Here is a 19,558-nt window from a genome sequence, read left to right on the forward strand (position 1 = left end):
GGGGCTGGGCTGGGATGTTGAAGGTGGCGACACCACCGGCCTGGCCTGTCCAGTCCTCGCGCTCCAGCCTCACCCTCAACCCTGAAGACCCAGCCGCAGGGGAGGAACTGGGGTCTCCAAACTCTTCTTGGGACCCTTCTGTCTCGGGTAGCCCAGAAAGCATTGGGGCTGCACGCCTGTGGGGCTGCTCTTGAGTGGAACTCCCTCCCGACAAGGTCCGGAACAGCCAGGCCGCCCAGCTAGAGCCGGTCCTGCCCCGCAGGGAAACCCAGAAGTGCCTGCCTGTGCTGGGCTCGGGTCCCAGTGAACTGGAGTCATCAAGCGCCTGCCCTCAGGGCGTGTATACTCCAGCTGGGAGGACATCAGTACACAACAGAATGAATACAAGACCAAGCTTCAGTGTCCCCCTGAGGAGAGGGAACGAGCTGGTACTGGAGGGAGGGAGGGGGGCTCTCTGGCCAGTGGTGGCACTTGGTTGGAGGCAGGAAGTGAGGACCCGTGACCAGGGATTCAGCTGTCTGGGCAAGAGTCTTCCTGGGAAGGGAACAGTGACAAAGATTCTTGGCTTGGCCAAACTTCGGCTCCCGACCCTCCTCTCCTAGGCCTGTCTGTGCACCGTCCTTGTAAAATCCGGTTTTAGCGAAGAACCCGCTGAGTCAGCTTAGCAAAAAGCACCATCCTCAATATCTGACCACCCTTGGCCACCCCCCAGGGGACGTCCAGTCACCCTGGCCTGTCTCAGCAAGAGTCCTTTTGGGTTGGTTTGGCCAGAATCCCCCGACCCAACTTCCCTCCTGCTAACTTCCCACCCACCGACCCCACCTGCCCCGTGGCTGTAAATTCCACTTGCCCCTCAGTATCTGGAGCTGAGCCCAGTCTCTCCGCCATGCCAGACCCCGTTGAGGGGTCCCTGTACCTACTGCCATAGTCCTAAATAAAGTCTGCTTTACCTTGCTTTAACAAGTGTCATTGAACAATGTTTTTTCTTTAACAAGAGCAAGAAGGTACCGTATTAATTTGCATTCATTGATATTTTGCCTCAAGCACCAAGAGGATCCAAGACTTAATTGATCATTACATTTGCAGAGCTTCAAATTCCTATGTATTTGCATTTTTAAAAAGAATGTTTAAGAGGCAACGGAACATCCTGGCATTTGCATGGGAGAGATCTGTGTGCTGGGGGTGGAGGGACACCCAGCCCCGACATCCTCCAGAAAGATGACACCACGCGGGCTGCCCAGGCCAACCCAGTTGCCTTCCCAGTCCCGGGAGCCCCTCTGGCCACATGGCTCAGAAGGGGCCCCCCCTGGAAATAGTCAGACTCGGGGGCTGGTCAGGGGTTCTTGCTCCCCTTTTTACTGGCTAGCTGTGCAACCTCAAGTAGGCTTCTTGACCTGTCTGGGCTGGTAAAATAAGGTAGATAATATAGGTAAGGAGCTGAGCAAAGAGCCTGGCTGTTGTGAGAATTAAATGAGATGACGTACTGCTTAGCACCGTGCCTGGGACCAGAGACCTTATAGCAATCATCGGGCTCTCCTGTGGGCATCGCACACTCTGCGGCAACCCAGAGGTTACAAAGTGAACGGAAGACATAGCTCTGAGACTCATAGTTGACAAACAACGCGTAACACTAAGCAGAGAGATCAAAGTAAGCTAGTCAAGCCTATACTTGTATCTGTTCACTTACATTCTCCATACCTGTTCTCCAGATAAGCTGAAGCCACACACACACTAAACCCTGCAGTGATTCTGCCACCGATTGTTGGTCGGGGCCAGGCAGGTCCCAAGCGAAGCATGGAAAGGGCTGGGCTGGGGCAATAGGGAGTGGCGGGGACTGGGGCAAACTGGACCAGTCACGGTCGGCGTGGGGACCCACTCAGACTCCCGTGTTGGCACCAAGATTAATTTAAAGGAAGCACATTTGAGGTTCAACCGATGCAGAGAGAAGCCTGCTGCCGTAAACGCCCCCTCTCAGGGGAGTTTCATCGCCAGGAACGAGAGGGGCCGCTGGCACCTGCACAAACCAACGTCACACAAGCCGTCCTGCCTGCACTTTGTTCTCCTAAAGCCCACTTGCCTTTCCTTCACCAAAACCCACTCGTTTTTCCACAGAAGCCCTTTGTCCTCCCCTTCCCTTCCCCTGCTAATTGGGCAATAAACCCCAACCTCTAGCTGTCCAGGGAGCCACTTCTTGTGTGTGAGCCGTATACACGCACACGTGTGCTCTGCCCTCTCTCCTGTTAATCTGTCGCCTGGCAGACGATTGCTCTGCAGCCCCGCCACCGGGCCCCGGACGGCAGAGGCACCGCCTGCCCCCACGTTCTGCCTGCGGGGACAGCGGCGGCTCCCCTCCAGCGCCTGCCGCCACGAGGGGCCACGCGTCCAGGACGGCCGGATCTGCTCGGCCGGGAGAAGGTGGAAGTCCCGACTCTGATGTGAAACTTTCTCGAGTTTTAAACGTTGGTGACATTTCCAAAAAATTTTCATGTATTTTTTGAAAAAGTGATACAAGACCTGGCAAATCTGCAGAGACAGGAAGCTCACTGGCTGCCCCGGGTCGGGAGGTGGTGGAGAGACGGGTGGCTGGGGTGCGGGGACGGTCCAAAGCTGACCGTGCAGGGCCGAGTGAACCTGCACGTACCAAACCCACTTAATGGGCTTCAGCTGGGCGATGCACGCGGGAGGGTCACAGCCCCCACGCACTGGCGAGCGGAGCGGCCCGCCAGCCGTCCCTGGGCAGCCCGGGCCGAGTCCACGCTGCGGACACGTTGGCACTAACACCAGGGCCCCGAGTTATCTGATGGGACCATGACTTCGATTGTTCAAAACACGAGAAAAAAATCCCAAAACCAGCATGCCTACCCGACTGGCGACTGCCTCACGGCACCTGCGTGCAGGCTCCCCGACCACGTGCCAGGCACACACGGACGGTGCCCGGACCGTGGAACCCGAGGCCGGAGAGTAAAGGGCAGGTGGGTGGGGTGGGCCGGCCAGGAATCCCAGAGGGCAGCCGTCCATGGGTGGGACACGTGGAATGACCCACGGCCTGGACGGGCTCTCTGTCCGTGTGGACTAGGAGATGGAAAGGGTTTGTCTCCTCATTAGAAAACACCGGCTTTGTGAGACGACGGCGGCGGCAGACGTGAGTCAGGGTGAAAAAGAGCCATCTGGTGGGGCCCTGGCAGGAGCTTCTCTGCAACGCTGCCGGCTCACACATACAGTCACGCACACGCTCGCGTGTGCTCACACGCACGCTCACATGCACACCCTCACTCACACACCTGCTCAAGCTCATGCTCACACACACATATGCTCACATGCATGCTCGCATACATGCACACACTCATGCTCACACTCACATGCACACACTCACGCACCTGCTCGTGCTTATGCTCACACGTGCTCACTCACATGCTCACATGCATGACCACTCATGCTCACACACACGCTCGCACTCACGCATGTTCACACTCACACACCCACATGCATGCTCACATTCACACTCACGCTTGCGCTCACACTCACACTCACTTGTGCTCCCCCTCATGCCCGTGTTCTCTCGGGGAGGCCAGCGGAGGAACGAGGCCCAGGGGGAGCCCCGTGCTGGGAAGAAGGTTGGGCTCAATAACCCTCAAGTTCCATCTGAACAAAAGATCATAAGAAAACTCGAATGTGGTGGCAGAAGTTTAAATGACCACCTCCTAGGCAAGAAGTTCAGACAAGAAAGAGAAGGGACCCTTTCTCAAGGGCTCCTCCAAATTGCAGAATGGTTTGTGATCCCACGCCCAGGGACTTTATAAAATAAGCGCTGGAATTATCAGCTAGAAAATATAAAAGGGTCACGTGCAAAATGTTTCTGAAGATTTGAGCTGGTATAAAAAAAGCTAGCAAGCAACAAGGGGTTATTGAGAAATGCCAGAGGTATGTGGAAAAGAACTTAGAACTTTTAGAAATGACAAGCTCAATGGAGGGGTTACATGGGGGCCAACTAGACACAGCAAAAGAGAGACTTACTGAACTGGAAATTAGAGCTGCAGAGATCACTCAGAATTCACAGAGCAGAGAGTAGGGGAGATAGGAACTATGAGACTAGGAGACACAGAGGACGGACTGAGAAGGGCTGCTGTCCTGCCGGCTGGATCTAACTGAAATCCTAGAAGAACAGAAACAACTGGAGAGAGAGAATGGCTGAACCATTCCCAGAGTAGCTGAAAGGCAATAACGCACGGACATAGAAAGCACGGCCTCATCTCATGCAAGATAAATAAGAAATCCACACCTGCACGTCTCCTAATGGGTCCGAGCTAGGACAGAGGCTCAGAGTTACAACAGAGACCAAAACAGCAGCAATTTGAGCACCGGTTTACGTCACTGTCTACGTCACCTAGTCTGTGGCGATTTGTCGCAAGACGCTGTGAGTTCAGCTCAGCGGGTTGGAGTGTACGTGTTTCCTTTTTCTGGCAACTCTCCCTCTCTGTAACTTCTGCTCCTTCTAAGTGGTGGGAAATTGCATCAAATAAGAATAAGTGGGCACCTTTCTTCTCGGCGAGCACAAGGACCAGTCAAGTAACTAAAGTAATTGTCACCACACCCACGTTCTCCCCTTCCTCTAAGGTGTGGCAGTAAAAGCCACCCGAAACTACTCCGGGTGTTCACTGTGACGGCCCCGAGGCGGGAAGGGCCCTGTCCTCTCCGGGCCACTCCTCACCTCTAGGGGAAGGCGTCGGACGAGACGGCCTCCAGGGTCCTGCTCAGCACGAGCCCGGCGCTGCCCTGGTGGGCTCCAAGTCAGCCTGAGTCCCCGGCGTGCACACTCACCTTCGCAGAGGACTCGATAGAGCTGCAGTCATCAAACGCTTGGCCAAACGTGGTGGCCAGCCTCCTATCCAGATCTTGAATTTTGGTCTCAAAATCAGCATAATCAGAGTCAAAACTCTAAAAGTAAACGAAAACACCAACCTCGTCATCGTCGGCACACAGGGCAGGGCAGGTGACCCCTCTGGGGCCACGTCTCGGCGGAACGGGCTTCCCGCCCTGGGGACCGCGCCGTGCGCAGCCTTCAGAGCACAGGGCCTGCCCGTCACGGGCTCCCTCCGTGCGTCTCCCCGCTCCCTGGGGCATTTGTCCGCCAGCCCGTGCGGGGACTCACCGAGTCTCCGGGGTCCAAGGGATCGTATTTGCAGTCCGCAAACACCTTCACCAGCTCGAAGACCTCCTCGTAGATCTGGTTCACCTGGTGCCCCAGGATGTTGCCCTTCACCCCGCCCAGCTCGATCTTCTCCAGCTTCAGAAACTCGATCGCCGTCTTGTAAAGATCCTAGTGGGCGGAAGAAGGAAAACACTTAGTCAATTCTTTTTTTTTTTTTTTTTGAGACAGCTTCTCTGTCGCCCAGGCTGGAGTGCCGTGGCATCAGCACAGCTCACTGCAACCTCAAACTCCTGGCCTCAAGCCATCCTCCCCGCCTCGGCCTCCTACAGCGCTGGGATGACAGGCATGCGCCACCGTGCCCGGCCAGCCCTCATCTCCGTAACCAAACTCAAGGGTCCGGTTACAAAATGAGCTCTGACCCCAGCCAAGAGAAGCCGGGAGCAGAATCACCCCAGGAGACAGACCGTGGGGGGGACAGGCCCATCTGTCTGTGTTGCTGCTCCTTACACGGGCGTTCCGTCCCCCGCACGTGAGCTCTGAGCTGCAGACGAGGAGGCGACGTCAGGAGAGGAGAAGGCCGAGGCGTCTCTCAGCGCACCTCGCTGTACCAGGCCCCCCGCTTCCTCGGCGGGGAGCAGGGGGAGAGGTGCTGGGCGGCGGGGAGCAGGGGGAGAGGTGCTGGGCGGCGGGGAGCAGGGGGGCAGGTGCGGGGAGCAGGGGGACAGGTGCGGGGAGCAGGGGACAGGTACTGGGCGGTTCCTGGCGCTCTCGAGCAGCCTCACACCTCTGCCGCCTGGACAACCGCCCACGCCTCGAGCCCTCCCGCAGGCCACCAAGAGGCTGGCGCCGGGACGCTGGACGGCCCCACGTGCACGCAAGTTCTGCTTCCTCTAGGCCAGGCTCCTGCCGCTTCTGTGTCCCTCCGCGTGCCGGCCGCAGTGCCAGGTGGCACCAGGCGGCGTTTGGAACCAAAGATGCTCCAGTGGGGCTGGCACCACTCCCTAAGCCGGCACCCAGGCCGGGGGTGGGGCTGGACGTCCCAAGCCACGAGACCACGGAAAACCCAGGGAAAGCATAGGCGCAGCATGCTGGGAGCTCTCGGGCCCTCCGGCCCAACGAGGGGACAAGGCCGGCCAAGCTGGCACCGCTGGCACCGCCCGCTTGGCAGAAGTGGACGGTGAAGCCACTTCCCCCCTTCACTTCCTCCTGACTCGGAATCTGTAACGTAGGAACCGACAGCGACTTGGCCAGACACTCAACTGGGAGGTCTCAGGCGCGAATGAAGACCCCACGATCGACATTTCGGGGTCCTGAGTGGGCCTCCCTCCTCTGCCCCGCAGAGGCTTCAGATGAGGGCCGGACGGGCCTTTCCCGAGCCGCAGCCAACGGTGTGCACCCTGAAATCAGCACTCAGTGGCCCCAGGATGACCCTTCCTTTTTCATGATGTGAGGTATATGTGCACAAAGTTAAGAAAAAGTCACATCATACCACATGCAGAAGATATGAAACAAAAAGCAAAACTGTCTTGCCCTGCCCTCTCACTTCTCCACAGAGAAAACCATCCCGGACCATCCTTAAGTTGCCAAGTGTCACTCGAGTATCCACATGGTGCTCACACAGGCTTCTTCTAAGTCAGGCATCCTCAAACTGCAGCCCGAGGGCCACATGCGGCCCGCCGAGGACATTTATCCGGCTCACCGGGTGTTTCTGCCGCCGCTGCCTGTCCTGCTTAGCAGCCGACTGGTCCCGGGCCCACAGTGCGCATGTGTGGAATGTGCACCGCACTCTCCAATGGGCTGAGGGACAGTGAACTGGCCCCCCTGTTTAAAAAGTTTGAGGACCCCTGTTCTAAGTCTTCCTTTGTGATAATTCAGTCCCTCTAAGTGGCTCTGCCCTTGGCCCCCAGGCCCCAGGCTCATCTTTAAGGCGCCAGATGGGGAAAGTAATCAAAGTAGGTCATGTGCCTTCTCGGCTGACAACTCCAGCTGGGAGGTGGCCGCCCCCAGGACACGGCGTCCCAGCAACACCGAGGTCCGAGCCAGACACCACCGTCCCCACGGGGGAGACGGTTCCGACAGGGACGAGGACGGCAGATGCAACACCCCAAGCAGGGAGCAGGCTGGGGAGTGAAGAGGAACCAGATTTTGTTTTTACCTCGATGGTCTGGATGCGGTGGAAGAAGGAGCTCATTCTGGAAAACGCCAGGGATGAAGGGAATTCCCAAGGCACCGGCTCTTTGTCCTTTATAGGGGAGAGAGGGAGGAGAGAGACAAGGCCGTGTTTGCGTCAAACACTCCCACACGTTGGGGACGACGTACACGTGGCCTGGTTTCCGCTGTGACGTCTGCGAAGCAGGACGCACCTTGAAGAACACCTTCATGTTGGCGCAGCAGTAGTCGTAGGCGCGGTACAGCTCCCTGAGCACGGTCACCGACAGGGAGATGCCCAGCAGGACCTCTTCGATCTCGCCCTGCAGGCCCTTCAGCACCTCGTCTGGGCTCAGGAAGCTTCGAGTCTGGGAGAGGGCGGACAGACACCCCCAAGCTCCGACGAGCCGTCTGGGGCCATGACAGGCGGGCCGCCTGCCGGCCGTCAGCCTGACACACAACCACCCGCCGTGGGGCCGTGACCCCTTCTTCTGGCACATGACCTGTCCTTGGGCATGTGGCCCCACCCGTCTGCCAACTGCTGGGACTCTTTGGGGGGTCTGAGCTGTGCCCCTTACTTGCACCCCGCTGCATGCCAAGGCCCCAGCTGACGTGGGTTTGGGTCACAGGTGATTGGAGCCCCCCAGAGACAGGGGACCCACAGTGCCCTCTGGTCCTGCAGCCGGGGCCACAGGCAAGACTTTGACACACACAGACGGCCCGCCGGTGGCCGGCTAACGGGCACGTGTGAGGGGCAAGCAGCAAAGGACGTCTCTGGGGGAGGGAGATGGGGGTGGCGAGGGGCGGGGCCAGGTAAACCCCACAGAGCTCCCGGCTGCGTCTCGGGCGCTGGGTCTCTTGGCACAGAGCCTCCCGCTCTGTCCGCTCTTCCCTTCCTCCTCCCTGCCCGTGTGGGGCGGGCTCAGTGCTGCCCGGGTCCTGGGAAGACTCTAAGCTGTCACCAGGAGTGCTGGACCCCAGCCCAGGGCAGGACAACACCTGCGCTGACACCACAGGGGGACGCGGGCGGCGGGGAGCAACGGGGCGGGCTGGGGCGGGCTACCATCTCGATGATCTGGTTGCAGAACTCCTGCAGGATGACGAGGACCCTGGAGGGCGTGTTGTAGTGCTCCGAGGTGGCCCAGATGAAGGCGATGGTGTCCAGCACCTTGGCGATGAAGTTGGGGAGCTGGGGAGAGGCGGGCCGGGCACCCCGTCAGGACATCTCGGCCCTCCCCTTCCCAGGGCCCTCGCGGGGCCTCCGGAAGAGGGTCCCCCGGGGAGGGGAGAGGCAACTTCCAAGGCTCAGGAAGCCCACAGCCCCCTGCGCCATCGAGGCACGAGAACCACCCCCCCGAGAGCAAGCGCCTCCCGCGCACCAGCGTGAAGTCGGCCTGCTCCATCTCCTCCAGCAGCACCCGCAGGGGCTTCAGGTAGAGCACGATGTCCTCCGCCTCCTTCAGCCCTGCACGCGGCAAGCACAGGCTCGTCAGCACGTGGGCGGGACGCAGGCGGAAAAGGTGCGTGCGCCTAGACCCGCTCCTTCCAGGGACAGGACCGTTCTCGGGAGGGGGCGTGCCAGGGACGATGCCTGCAGGGAAGGTGAACACCCGCCGCCCGCCCCTACTGGGAGGCCCCGACAGTTTCCCGGGCACGCGCACGGGGGGCACAAGCTCACCCTCAGTGACGCTCGTGTACACGTTCTGCAGCGCTGGCCAGTAGCAGCTTTTGGCTTTCTCCAGGATCTCGACTATCTTGTTCACTTTGGGTCTGTTTAGCTGGGAGGAGAGGAGGTGGCCTTTCGCTGGGCTCGGGGCCCCTCGCCCGAGGCCAGCCGCCCCCGCGCCGCCCGAGGCTGAGGCATCTGCACGGGGCGCCCGGGCGGGCAGCGCCACGAGGTTGCAGCTGGGCGAGCGGCCGGGAAGAGGCCCTACCTGCTCGTGGATGCACTTGAGGTTCATCAGCCGGGTGTCCCAGAACTCGAACTCGACCCGGGGCAGCGGGTGCAGCCCGTCCAGCAGGGCCTGGGCCGAGTCCTTGCTCAGCACGTCCCGGATCTGGTGGGACCAGTCGATGATGATGGTCTCGATGGCGTGCAGGAGAGAGTTGTCCAGCGAGGAGGGCAGCCTGCCGGGCAGAGGGCGGGGCAGCTGCTCTCGAGGCGACCGTGCACATACGTGGGTTCCACTGAGCGCCCCCGCCGGCGGGAACCCGCCCCTCTCCCGACAGGCCCCAGACCACCGGCAGCAGCACCAGGTCTGGGCTGACGTCCGTGGTGCCTTCTGGCCACCTGGGGAGGCCGAGCAACTTCCCAAGCCTCCAGCGGGCAGGAGACCCTGAGCGGAGATGGGTGTGGTCGGAGATGCCCGTGCCGGGGCTGCACCTCCAGGAAGAGGAAGAGGAAGGACTCTGGAACAAACCCCATTCCAGGACGGCTCCTCCCGGCAGCTCCTACGGGGGCCGCCACGGGCACGGTGCTGGGACGTAGTGGACACTCGGCGCAGGGCTCGCCTGCGGGAGCCCCCAGGAGCAGTCGCCCCCAGATGTGAGCGTAGGGGACCTTTCAACGGTCTCACATTCAAGGGCGGTTGCCAGTGGTGGCAGGGCAGGCGCAAAGGGACATCTGGGGGGCTCCTGGGCTTCCCAGGGCCTGTGAGACACCAGGGCCTCTGTGCAGACACCCACCTACCTGCTGGAAGTCCCTTCCACCCCTGCTCACGGCCCTTGGTACCTACACCTTAAAGCTGAGCGTCCTGTGTCCTGGCCAAGACCACAGCGTGACACCTTTGACGTGCCGTGTGGCGATAGGGCCGTACACAGCCGTGACCAGGGGAGGGGCCTCAAGGGCCAGAGCCGGGCTCCCCGGCAACCGGAACCCGTACCTTCACTCTTCTGGCACCATCCACCTCAGACCCAGCACCGTCTAGGCACCGCCCTGCCTTTCTGTGCTTCATGGCTTTAAAGCACGAGGGCGGTTTGCGGCAGAACAGCGTGGCGGGCCTCGGCCCCCACGTGTCCCCTGCGAGTCCCCCGGCCGGGGCCGCCCACCTCTCCATGGACTCCAGCGCGCCGTCCAGGCTGCCCAGGTGCTCGGGGATGGGCAGCAGGGTTTTCCCCTTGATCTTGCCGCCTGTCACAAACATCTCGTTCTTCAGCTTGTGGACTTGCTTCACGATGTCTTCCGACACCACCCGGGGCCATCCCTCCATGTTCTCGGTCTGGTTCAGCAGCGAGTAGAGGACCTAGGAGGAGACACGCCTGTAGCTCTGCCAGGCCTCACCTGCTCGGCGGCCGAGGACCCAAGTCCCCAAGTCCCCGGGGGGATTCGGAAGACCTTGGTGTCTGGAGTCCTGGGAAAACCAGTCCTCCTGCTCAGTCGGGGTGTTTGGACCAACGATGACAGCCCAGCTCCCAGGTCTTTGTGGGGGAAAAGCCACCTCCAAGAAAGGGGGACCCCAATGCTTCTAACCACAGCACCCCCTCCCTGCTGCCCTGGAGGCCGTGGCGGGTTAGACTGTTCCCCAGGTCCACATGCCCGGTCTAACCGCCACCACCTCAGAATGTGACTGCATTTGAAGACAGGGTCCTTAAGGAGGTAATTAGGTTAAAACGAGGTCCCTGCGCTGGGCCCTAATCCAACATGACTGTCTTTGTAAGGAGAGGAGACTGGGACACAGACACACGCGGAAGGACGACTGTGTGCGGTCACAGGGAGGAGACGGCCACCTATGAGCCAAGGACAAAGGCCTTGGAGAAAACCAACCAAATCAGCCCAGCCGACACCTCCGCCCTGCACTCCAGCCTCCAGGACTGCGGGGACGTAAACGTGCGTCGCGCAAGGCGGGGACCCCGGTCGCTACTCTGCAGACGAGGAGAGTAGTGGCTGGGAAGGCCGAGGACCTCTGACCCGAGGACTCCGGCTCCCCACAATGTGACACCCCCTCCCCATCACACCCGCCCAGAGTGACGCTGGGGAGGAGGCGGGACAGCAGAGGGACGCACAAAACGGCACCTCTGTTGTCCCCCTTTTCTAACTCAAAGTCCCCAAGTTGGGGAAACCCATCTGCTAGTACTCAGCTAGCTCACACCTTCCGAGGCCACCGGCGGCAACGGTGCGGCAGTCTCAAGGACGTCGAGAGAGAACCAGGTGAGGGACGGGGCTTCTCAGACTGCAGGTGTGCGGGCATCGCCCGGGGCCTTGCTGGACTGCAGGTGTGTCTCGGCAGGCCCGGGCGGGCGCGGCCCGCGCACCCGCATTGCCGACAGCTCCCAGGTGATGCTGCCGCCGCTGGCCCGTGGACCTCCCTCCGAGCTGCAGGGCTCCAGGCCACTCGCTGAGCGTCTGACAGATGACCCCGACTCCCACCTGGGCAGGCCCAGAAGTGCGTACCTCTTCCACCACCGCGATGAGCTGGTCCACCGGCGAGGGGCTTATGTCCCCGTAGAGGAGGCACGTCTTGTAGTTGGTCTTGGTGACGGGCTCGTTCTCCGTCTTGAGGAAGTAAATCCCTTTGGACTTGAGGGACTCGGGGAAGCCCAGGCAGGGCACGATCATGCCGGCGGGGTTGAGCGTCAGCACCAGAACCGACACGTCTGGCTTTTCAAAGAACTCCATGAACAAGGCCACGTGCTCTTCTGCTCCGATCAGTTTGCTCCACTTGTCAGGCTTGAACTTGAGGATGAGGGAAGCAACCGTCTCCAGGTATTCGATTCTGACGTCCGTGCTGGCCATCCCAACTCTTACACCGCGGTCCTCTGTGGAGTGAACAGAGACACAGGTGCCAAACCCGGGCTTCTCCGTGTCCCGCCCATCCCGGGAACCGTGTGAAATCTCTGCCACCCACGCGAGGAGAAGGGGCTCATTGCGACTGTGCAGCTCTTAGCCGTGGACGGGTAGTGGGCAGGGAGGAGGAGGAGGGTGTCGTCCACGCACTCCAGCTGCCACCTGCCCTGCCTGCCCGCTGTGGGGAATCCAGTTGTGACCAAGGTTCATGGATGGGAAACACAGACATGGACGCAAGAGAGGAGAGAGAAAAGGAAGTGACTGTCACTAGGGGAGAGAAGGGGTGCAGTGGGAAGGCACGGCCCCCCAGAACACATCAAAGCACAGAGGGAAGGAAGCAGACCCGAAGTGCGGGATGTGAGATTCAGCATGCTCCCCCCGTCCTAACCCCAGCTGGAGCACACCCCAACTTTGCCCTGCTCTGCCCCCCAGTTCCCTCCCAGGACTCTAGCTGCAGACCCCTCACGAGCCGCTCACGGCCTGCTGGGAGAACCTCAGCCCTGACCGTAAGAGCACGATAGAGCCTCAAGGTCTTCCTGAGAAGCTGGAGGCGGGCATTGGGGGGCCAACCCCAGCCTCAGTTTCCTGCCCTACACCATGTCTCAGGGGCGGGATCACATCCCCGCATGAACCTGACTGCGCCTCAGCGATGACGAGTCTCCAGGATAGAGAAACAAGCAAGAGGGACAACCCGACATTCCTGACTGCCCGCCGCCAATGACAACAGTCACTTTTTCCTTTGTCCCCATAAAATCAGCAAGCCAGGTGGCCTTGCCACTGGCACCCCCGTCTCTTTCTTTGGGCTGCCCCATTGTCTCCCTGCTCTTTCCTCCCCCACTCTCTTACCCCTCTTTCTCTCTCCTCTAAGAAGGATAAAACGAATTTTTTTACTTTGCTATTTCTTAATCACCATGTGAGAACTCTCTCTCTACCTCTCTTGGGCGCCGCTAGGCTTTCCCACCCTGACACCGACCAGTTCCCGGCGAGCAGAGGGGCGATAGGCGGGGCTGCTGTCTGCCAGGCCTGGTCCCCCCGTCCTGGGTCCCCTCTGGAGGCCCCTCAACTGGTCCTCCTGCCCCCCTAAATGCTTAAAGGCTGCTCACAGCGACCAGCTACTCCAGCCGAAAACACAGAACCGACGGGCAGCCTCTCCCACGCTGGGAAAGGAAATGGCTCCCTTCCCTCGAGGGGCTCCAACTGCCACAGAACTTCTGGAAGTCTCCTCAGGGCACCTGGGGCTTCCAGAACTTTCTCCTGGGGATCCCACTAACCAGTGTGCAAATGAGTAGCCAACTCATGGTTCCCCACAGTGAAAGGCTCTTAGTGTAACAGGGAATGGCCCGGCAAGAAAAAATAAAAAGGCAGCAAGAATGTTTTCTGTCTTTTTGAAGCTTCCTCCACTCTTTTTTGAGGAATGAAGCCCGCACCCCTGCCTCAGGCGTGGTGGGGAAGAGCAGGGACAGGGCCTCTTGTTCCCTTCCAGGTGGCACCAGCCCTCAGGGGGGCAGCTGGCAGAGTCCACAGGCGTGGCTTTGGCAGAGAGGGGACAATTAGAATAGTTAACACAGTAATTGCCTGAAGCTGATAACCCTCCCTTTAAAAGCTCTGTCTCTCACCCATGCAAAAATGAAAGAGAAAAATTAAATTGAGGTGATCAATGAAGTAAGCTCTAGAAACTGGAAAAAAAAAAAAGAAAGAAAAAGCTTTGTCTGCTTATGCTCAGGAAATTTGGATTTTGAGACCATTTTTCCTCCTTTGCCGGCAAAGCAAAATCTCTTTCCTCATCCCCCAAACACTCATCCCTCATTCTTCTGATTCGGCCTCGTGGACAAGTGCCGAGTTCTCGGTAACATTAGTTTAAGATAATTTAATTTCAGCTGAACACTCTTTGGCTTTTAACCGGAGCATTTAGTCCACTTCCATTTCTGTCACTGCTAATATGTTGGATTTAAATCTATTGTCTTATTGTTTCCTATTCATCTTGTCTGCTCGATGTTCCCTTTCCCTTCCTGCCGTCTTCTGGATGAAGTAATTTTTATTATTTCAGACCCCCATGCTGTGGTTAGCTTGGCTACTACACTGAAGCAGCTCAGGAAGTTTTACCCCAAAATAAGACTCCTTGGTATGAACAGTGGTTTGAATTAAAGGCCCTTAGAGATCAACAGGCCTTGGCAGGGCCTGTCCCTCTGTCTGCACAAACCAGACGCACCCATCGGAAGAACAATCCTTCCCCTTCCGCGTTGTCTCACCATATTGCAGGAAAGAAGATCAATAACACAACCACACCTGGCCTAAGTCATTTTAAATATAACTCCCATCTCTCAGGTTAATTAATTTGCAAAGAGAATCATTTACAAGTCCATCTTTCCCCTCATCCTTTCATCCTCCCCAGCAACCAGTTACTGCCCCCTAAACAGAATTACCTGTACCCCTCAACTCCCCCCTTCCAAAAAGGAAGGGATAAAAATTTCTGGACCTCACTGGGATATCAGGTAAATCACTCTGTGAACCTCCTTGTGCACACAGAAAAAAAACCTCTTCCTCTTACTAATCTGCCTTAATTGTGAGTTGATTTTTCGGCGAATTTTCAGGGAAAAGGGAAAGTGTCCCCTCACCCCTACAACAGATTCTCTCGTTTCTCTCCCGGAGGTACGTGGAGATCAGACACACACACTTGCTGCGGTACGTGTTGCCTCTCTTCTTCCTGGGCACTGGGACCTGTTTACTTCTTTCCCAAGTTACATGCTGCTGTTGTCATGAATTTTAGTCCTAAAACCTTACTGTTATTAGCAAGTTATTGTTATGGTTAAGTAGTTGGTAGGTAAGTGAACATTCATTAGATTTCCTCCATACGCACCATTTTCTTTTTCTTCCTAAATATCTGAGCTTCCCTCTGGGATCGCCTGCTTCCTGGCCTCCCCTCAGGATTTCCCCTCTGTCTTCTGGAAGCCGGCTCTGCAGCCATGCGGAGGAAGGGGGAGATTCCTCGTTTCCCGAGGCCACTCCCAACAGTCGGCCCTCCCCTGAGGTCAGAGCAAGAAGAGCAGGGCCATTCACACGGTTTCTACTCTTTGTTGCCGTACTGGAGTTTTTAGCCATGGAAATTAGGCCAGAAAAATAAAAGAAGAGGCATTGAAATTGGAAATGAAGAGGTGAAACTGTCTCTATTCACAGTGATGTGATCTTGCATGTAGAAAAGCCTAAAACCAAATCCATAAAATAACTGGTAGGGCTAATAAAAGAGGTCAGCAAGTTTGCAGTATACAAAAATGGATATACAAAAATTAATTATATTTCTATATACCAGCAATGAACAACCTGATGAAATTTAGAAAACAACGCTCATTACAATGTCAAAATAATTTCATTTATAATAACATCAAAAAGAATAAGACTTGTTGCGGCAACGTGTACAGCTAGTGTTACAGCTCTTGACCGGGGAAAGAACCGAGCAGCACTCGAAGAGTCGGAGAACAGTCTTTATTCCTCTGGCAAGCTCAGCACACCTAGTGTTACAGCTCTCCTCCTGTCTTCTGATCTTCTCACCTCCTTCCTTGTTCTCCTCCTGCTTTTATACCCTTGGTAGGGCTCAAAAAGTGCCCAATCAACTACAAGCTTTAACATCCAATCAGCAGCAAGCTTTAACATCCGATCAACAACAAGCTTTAACATTCAATCAACAACAGTGGTATTCAAAAATTACCCAATCAGGATCACACAAGCAGCGTGGCCGTAAACAGGCGGCAGCATGTGGGCCCCAGCAGCGTGCCCTCCAACTGGCCACGTGCAGTGCTGGCCCGTGGAGATGTGGAGCGATGGGGAGGTGGCAAGCGGCTGCATCCTGGCGCCCGACATTTTCCGTGTTAGACTTAGGAATAAATGTTTATAGAAGTGCAAAAAAACCAGAAGTGCAAGAATCATACACTGAAAACCTTAAAACATCATTGAAAGAAATTAACGACGACCTAAATTAATGGATAGCCATGCTGTGCTCATGGGTTAGAAGACCTGATATTGTTAACATGACAATTCTCCCCAAATTGATCTACAGAGTCTACACAATCCTATCAAGAATCTCAGCTGGTGGCGTGGATGTGGAGAGAGAGGAACACTCCTATACTGCTGGCGGGACTGCAAACTAGTTCAACCTCTGTGGAAAGCAATATGGAGATACCTCAAAGCGATATGAGTAGATCTACCATTTGATCCAGCAATTCCACTACTAGGCATCTACCCAAAAGATCCAAAGTCACTTTATGACAAAGACACCTGCACTCAAATGTTTATAGCAGCACAGTTCACAATTGCAAAGCTATGGAAACAACCCAAGTGCCTATCAATTTGTGTGTGTGTATTAATAAAATGTGGTATATGTATACCATGGAATACTACTCAGCTTTAAGAAACAATGGTGGTATTGCCTCTTGTATATTCCTGGATACAGCTGGAACCCATTCTAACTAAGTGAAGTATCTCAAGAATGGAAAAACAAGCACCATATGTACTCGCCAGCAAATTGGTATTAACGCATCAACACCTAAGTGGACATATAGGAGTAATATTTATCGGGTGTCGGGAGGGTAGGAGGGGGGAGGGGGGGCATATACAATCACAATGAGTAAGATGTGCAACGTTTGGGGGATGGACATGCTTGAAGCTCTTACTCAAGGGGGAAGGGGGGCATGGGCAATATAAGTAACCTTAACACTTGTACCCTCATAATACGCTAAAAAAATAAACTATATATATATATATTCTCAGCTGACTTTTTTGCAGAAATGGAAAAGCCCATCCTAAAATTCACATGGAAATGCCAGGGACCAAGAGTCACTGAAACAGTCTTAGAAAAGAGCAAAGCTGGAAGACTCACACTTCCTGATTTCAAACTTGCTACAAAGTTACAGTCCTCAAGACTAAGTGCCACTAGCATGAGGATGGACACACAGATTAATAGAATAGACATGCATTTATGGGCAATTGATTTTAGGCAAGGGTGCCAAGACACTTCGGTGGGGGAAAGAATAGTCTTTTCAACAAACAGCATTGGGATAACTGAATACCATAACAGCTAAAACTATATAACTCTTAGGAGAAAACACAAGAGTAGATCTTCATGACCTTGGGTGAGGCAATGGTTTCTTCCATATGACACAAAAAGCATAAGTGACCAAAGAAAAAATGTCTAAACAAAATTAAAAACTTTTGGCCAAGCACAGCAGCTCACACCTGTAATCCCAACACTTTGGGAGGCCGAGACAGGAGGATTGTTTGAGGCCAGGAGTTCAGGACCAGCCTGGGCAACATAGGGAAGCCCTGTCTCTACTAAAAATTTTAAAAATTAGCTGTGTGTAGTGACATTAGCCTGTAGTCTCAGCTATTGGGGAGGCTGAGGTGGGAAGATCGCTTGAGCCTAGGAATTCAAGGCTGCAGTGAGCTGTGATTGCACCACTGTACTCCAGCTTGGGTGACAGAGTGAGACTCTGTTTCAAAAAAAAAAAAAAAATTAAAAACTTCATGCTTCAAAGGGCACTCTAAAAAAGTGCAAAGACAACTCATAGAATGGGAGAAAATATTTACAAATCATATCTCTGATAAGGGACTAATTATAATGCAACAATAAAAACAACCTAGGGCCGGGCGCGGTGGCTCACGCCTGTAATCCCAGCACTCTGGGAGGCCGAGGCGGGCGGATTGCTCGAGGTCAGGAGTTCGAAACCAGCCTGAGCAAGAGCAAGACCCCATCTCTACCATAAACAGAAAGAAATTAATTGGCCAACTAATATATATAGAAAAAATTAGCCGGGCATGGTGGCGCATGCCTGTAGTCCCAGCTAGTCGGGAGGCTGAGGCAGCAGGATCGCTTGAGCCCAGGAGATTGAGGTTGCTGTGAGCTAGGCTGACGCCATGGCACTCACTCTAGCCTGGGCAACAAAGCGAGACTGTCTCAAAATAAATAAATAAATAAATAAAATAAACCTAATTTAAACATGGGTAAAGGATGCAGACATTCCTTCAGGAGAGTTATACAAATGACCAATAAGCATCTGAAAAGATGCTCAGTATCATTAGCCATTAGGAAATGCAAATCAAAACTACGATGTGTAAGGCTGGTGGCTGGGTCTCCCTCTCCCCTGTTCCCCCATCCTCACAGCACTGCAAAGCCTGAGACCTTGCACAGCAGCTGCCCTAACTGCATCTTGTTACCAACGGAACATCTCCGCCTGGACCCCCGCCAAGGCAAAGCAGGAAGACGCCCCGGGGCAAAACATCCTGCCCTGACCGCCAGAGACAGACAACAGCAGCAGCTAGCCCCCTATAAAAGCTAACTCGCAGTCCTGGGTGGCGGGACTTCTGGGGCCCCTGCTCTGGGGCCCTTGAACCTCGCCCGGGAGCGCTTTCAATAAACGCTGCATTTGTTAGCATCTATTCGGCCTCATTACTCTTCTTCTGTCACCACAAAACTTACGCAGTGAACTTACATGAGGTAGTAGAGCAGTGAAATCTACAGCCAGGAAGTGGAACACAGGCTGCCGGGGCTGGACAGGGAACAGGAGTTAATGGGTGCAGGGTTTGAGTTTTGCAAGACGAAAGGCATTCTGGGATGGATGGTGGCGATGGTTGCGGCAGGCCTGGTGTCAGCTTGCCCTGGGGACTCTAAGGCAGGCTAAAGTTTAAGAGCTACTCAGTAAGATTGTGGCCTCTGTTTCAAGTAAACACACGTGAAGCAGCCAGTTTCCCTCGGCGGGTTAGGGCCCCTGCAACCCTACGGCGGTCACACGTGAGGCCTGAGTCGCCATGGCCAAACCTGAGGAGCAGGTGTGACTTTTTTTTGAGACAGAGTCTCACTCTGTTGCCCGGGCTAGAGTGAGTACCATGGCGTCAGCCTAGCTCACAGCAACCTCAAACTCCTGGGCTCAAGCAATCCTCCTGCCTCAGCCTCCCAAGTAGCTGGGACTATAGGCATGCGCCACCATGCCCGGCTAATTTTTTTCTATATTTACACATGTTTAAATATTAGTTGGCCAATTAATTTTCTTTCTGTTTATAGTAGAAACGGGGTCTCGCTCTTGCTCAGGCTGGTTTTGAGCTCCTGGCAGGCGATCCGCCTGCCTCAGCCTCCCAGAGTGCTAGGATTACAGGCGTGAGCCACCGCGCCCGGCCGAGCAGGTGTGACTCAAAGCTGAGACTCTCCACTTGGCCGTGGGCAGGATCACCTGGAGCTTGCAGGGTTGATGGTGCCGGAGGCGGGGCCAAGCGTGCAGGTTTCAAGGCTCGGGTTTGGGTCTGCGAGTGGGGGTGTCGGGGAGTCCCTGGTCCCGCCATGAGCGCCGAGCTTTGCTGCGCTGGGCCCATTTTAGCGCATAAGTCGCTGATAAGACAAAAATGAGAAATCTAGGCAGCTTTGCCTCAGAGACAAACGCTCTCCAGCTGGGCCCACACCAGGGCGGTTCTGGTGCTGAGGGAGGGTCAGAATTTAG

The 19,558-nt window shown here is 55.8% G+C and overlaps 1 protein-coding gene across 1 annotated transcript in view; it reads right to left on the reverse strand.

The window, feature by feature from the left end:
• DNAH17 (dynein axonemal heavy chain 17) overlaps positions 1-12,066 on the reverse strand; it is a 101,723-nt gene extending 89,657 nt beyond the window's left edge. Inside the window, exons 1-10 of the mRNA XM_020281208.2 lie at positions 11,688-12,066; positions 10,346-10,539; positions 9,232-9,424; positions 8,976-9,075; positions 8,677-8,762; positions 8,361-8,486; positions 7,513-7,665; positions 7,305-7,391; positions 5,150-5,317; positions 4,819-4,935 (exon numbers count right to left, since the gene is read on the reverse strand). Coding sequence (XP_020136797.1) covers positions 4,819-4,935; positions 5,150-5,317; positions 7,305-7,391; positions 7,513-7,665; positions 8,361-8,486; positions 8,677-8,762; positions 8,976-9,075; positions 9,232-9,424; positions 10,346-10,539; positions 11,688-12,029 — 1,566 coding nt within the window. The 5' untranslated portion in view covers positions 12,030-12,066. The remainder of the gene's footprint in view (positions 1-4,818; positions 4,936-5,149; positions 5,318-7,304; positions 7,392-7,512; positions 7,666-8,360; positions 8,487-8,676; positions 8,763-8,975; positions 9,076-9,231; positions 9,425-10,345; positions 10,540-11,687) is intronic.
• Positions 12,067-19,558: the final 7,492 nt, after the last annotated feature.

Source organism: Microcebus murinus, chromosome 18 (genome assembly GCF_040939455.1).
Source record: "Microcebus murinus isolate Inina chromosome 18, M.murinus_Inina_mat1.0, whole genome shotgun sequence".
Classification (NCBI taxonomy): domain Eukaryota; kingdom Metazoa; phylum Chordata; class Mammalia; order Primates; family Cheirogaleidae; genus Microcebus; species Microcebus murinus.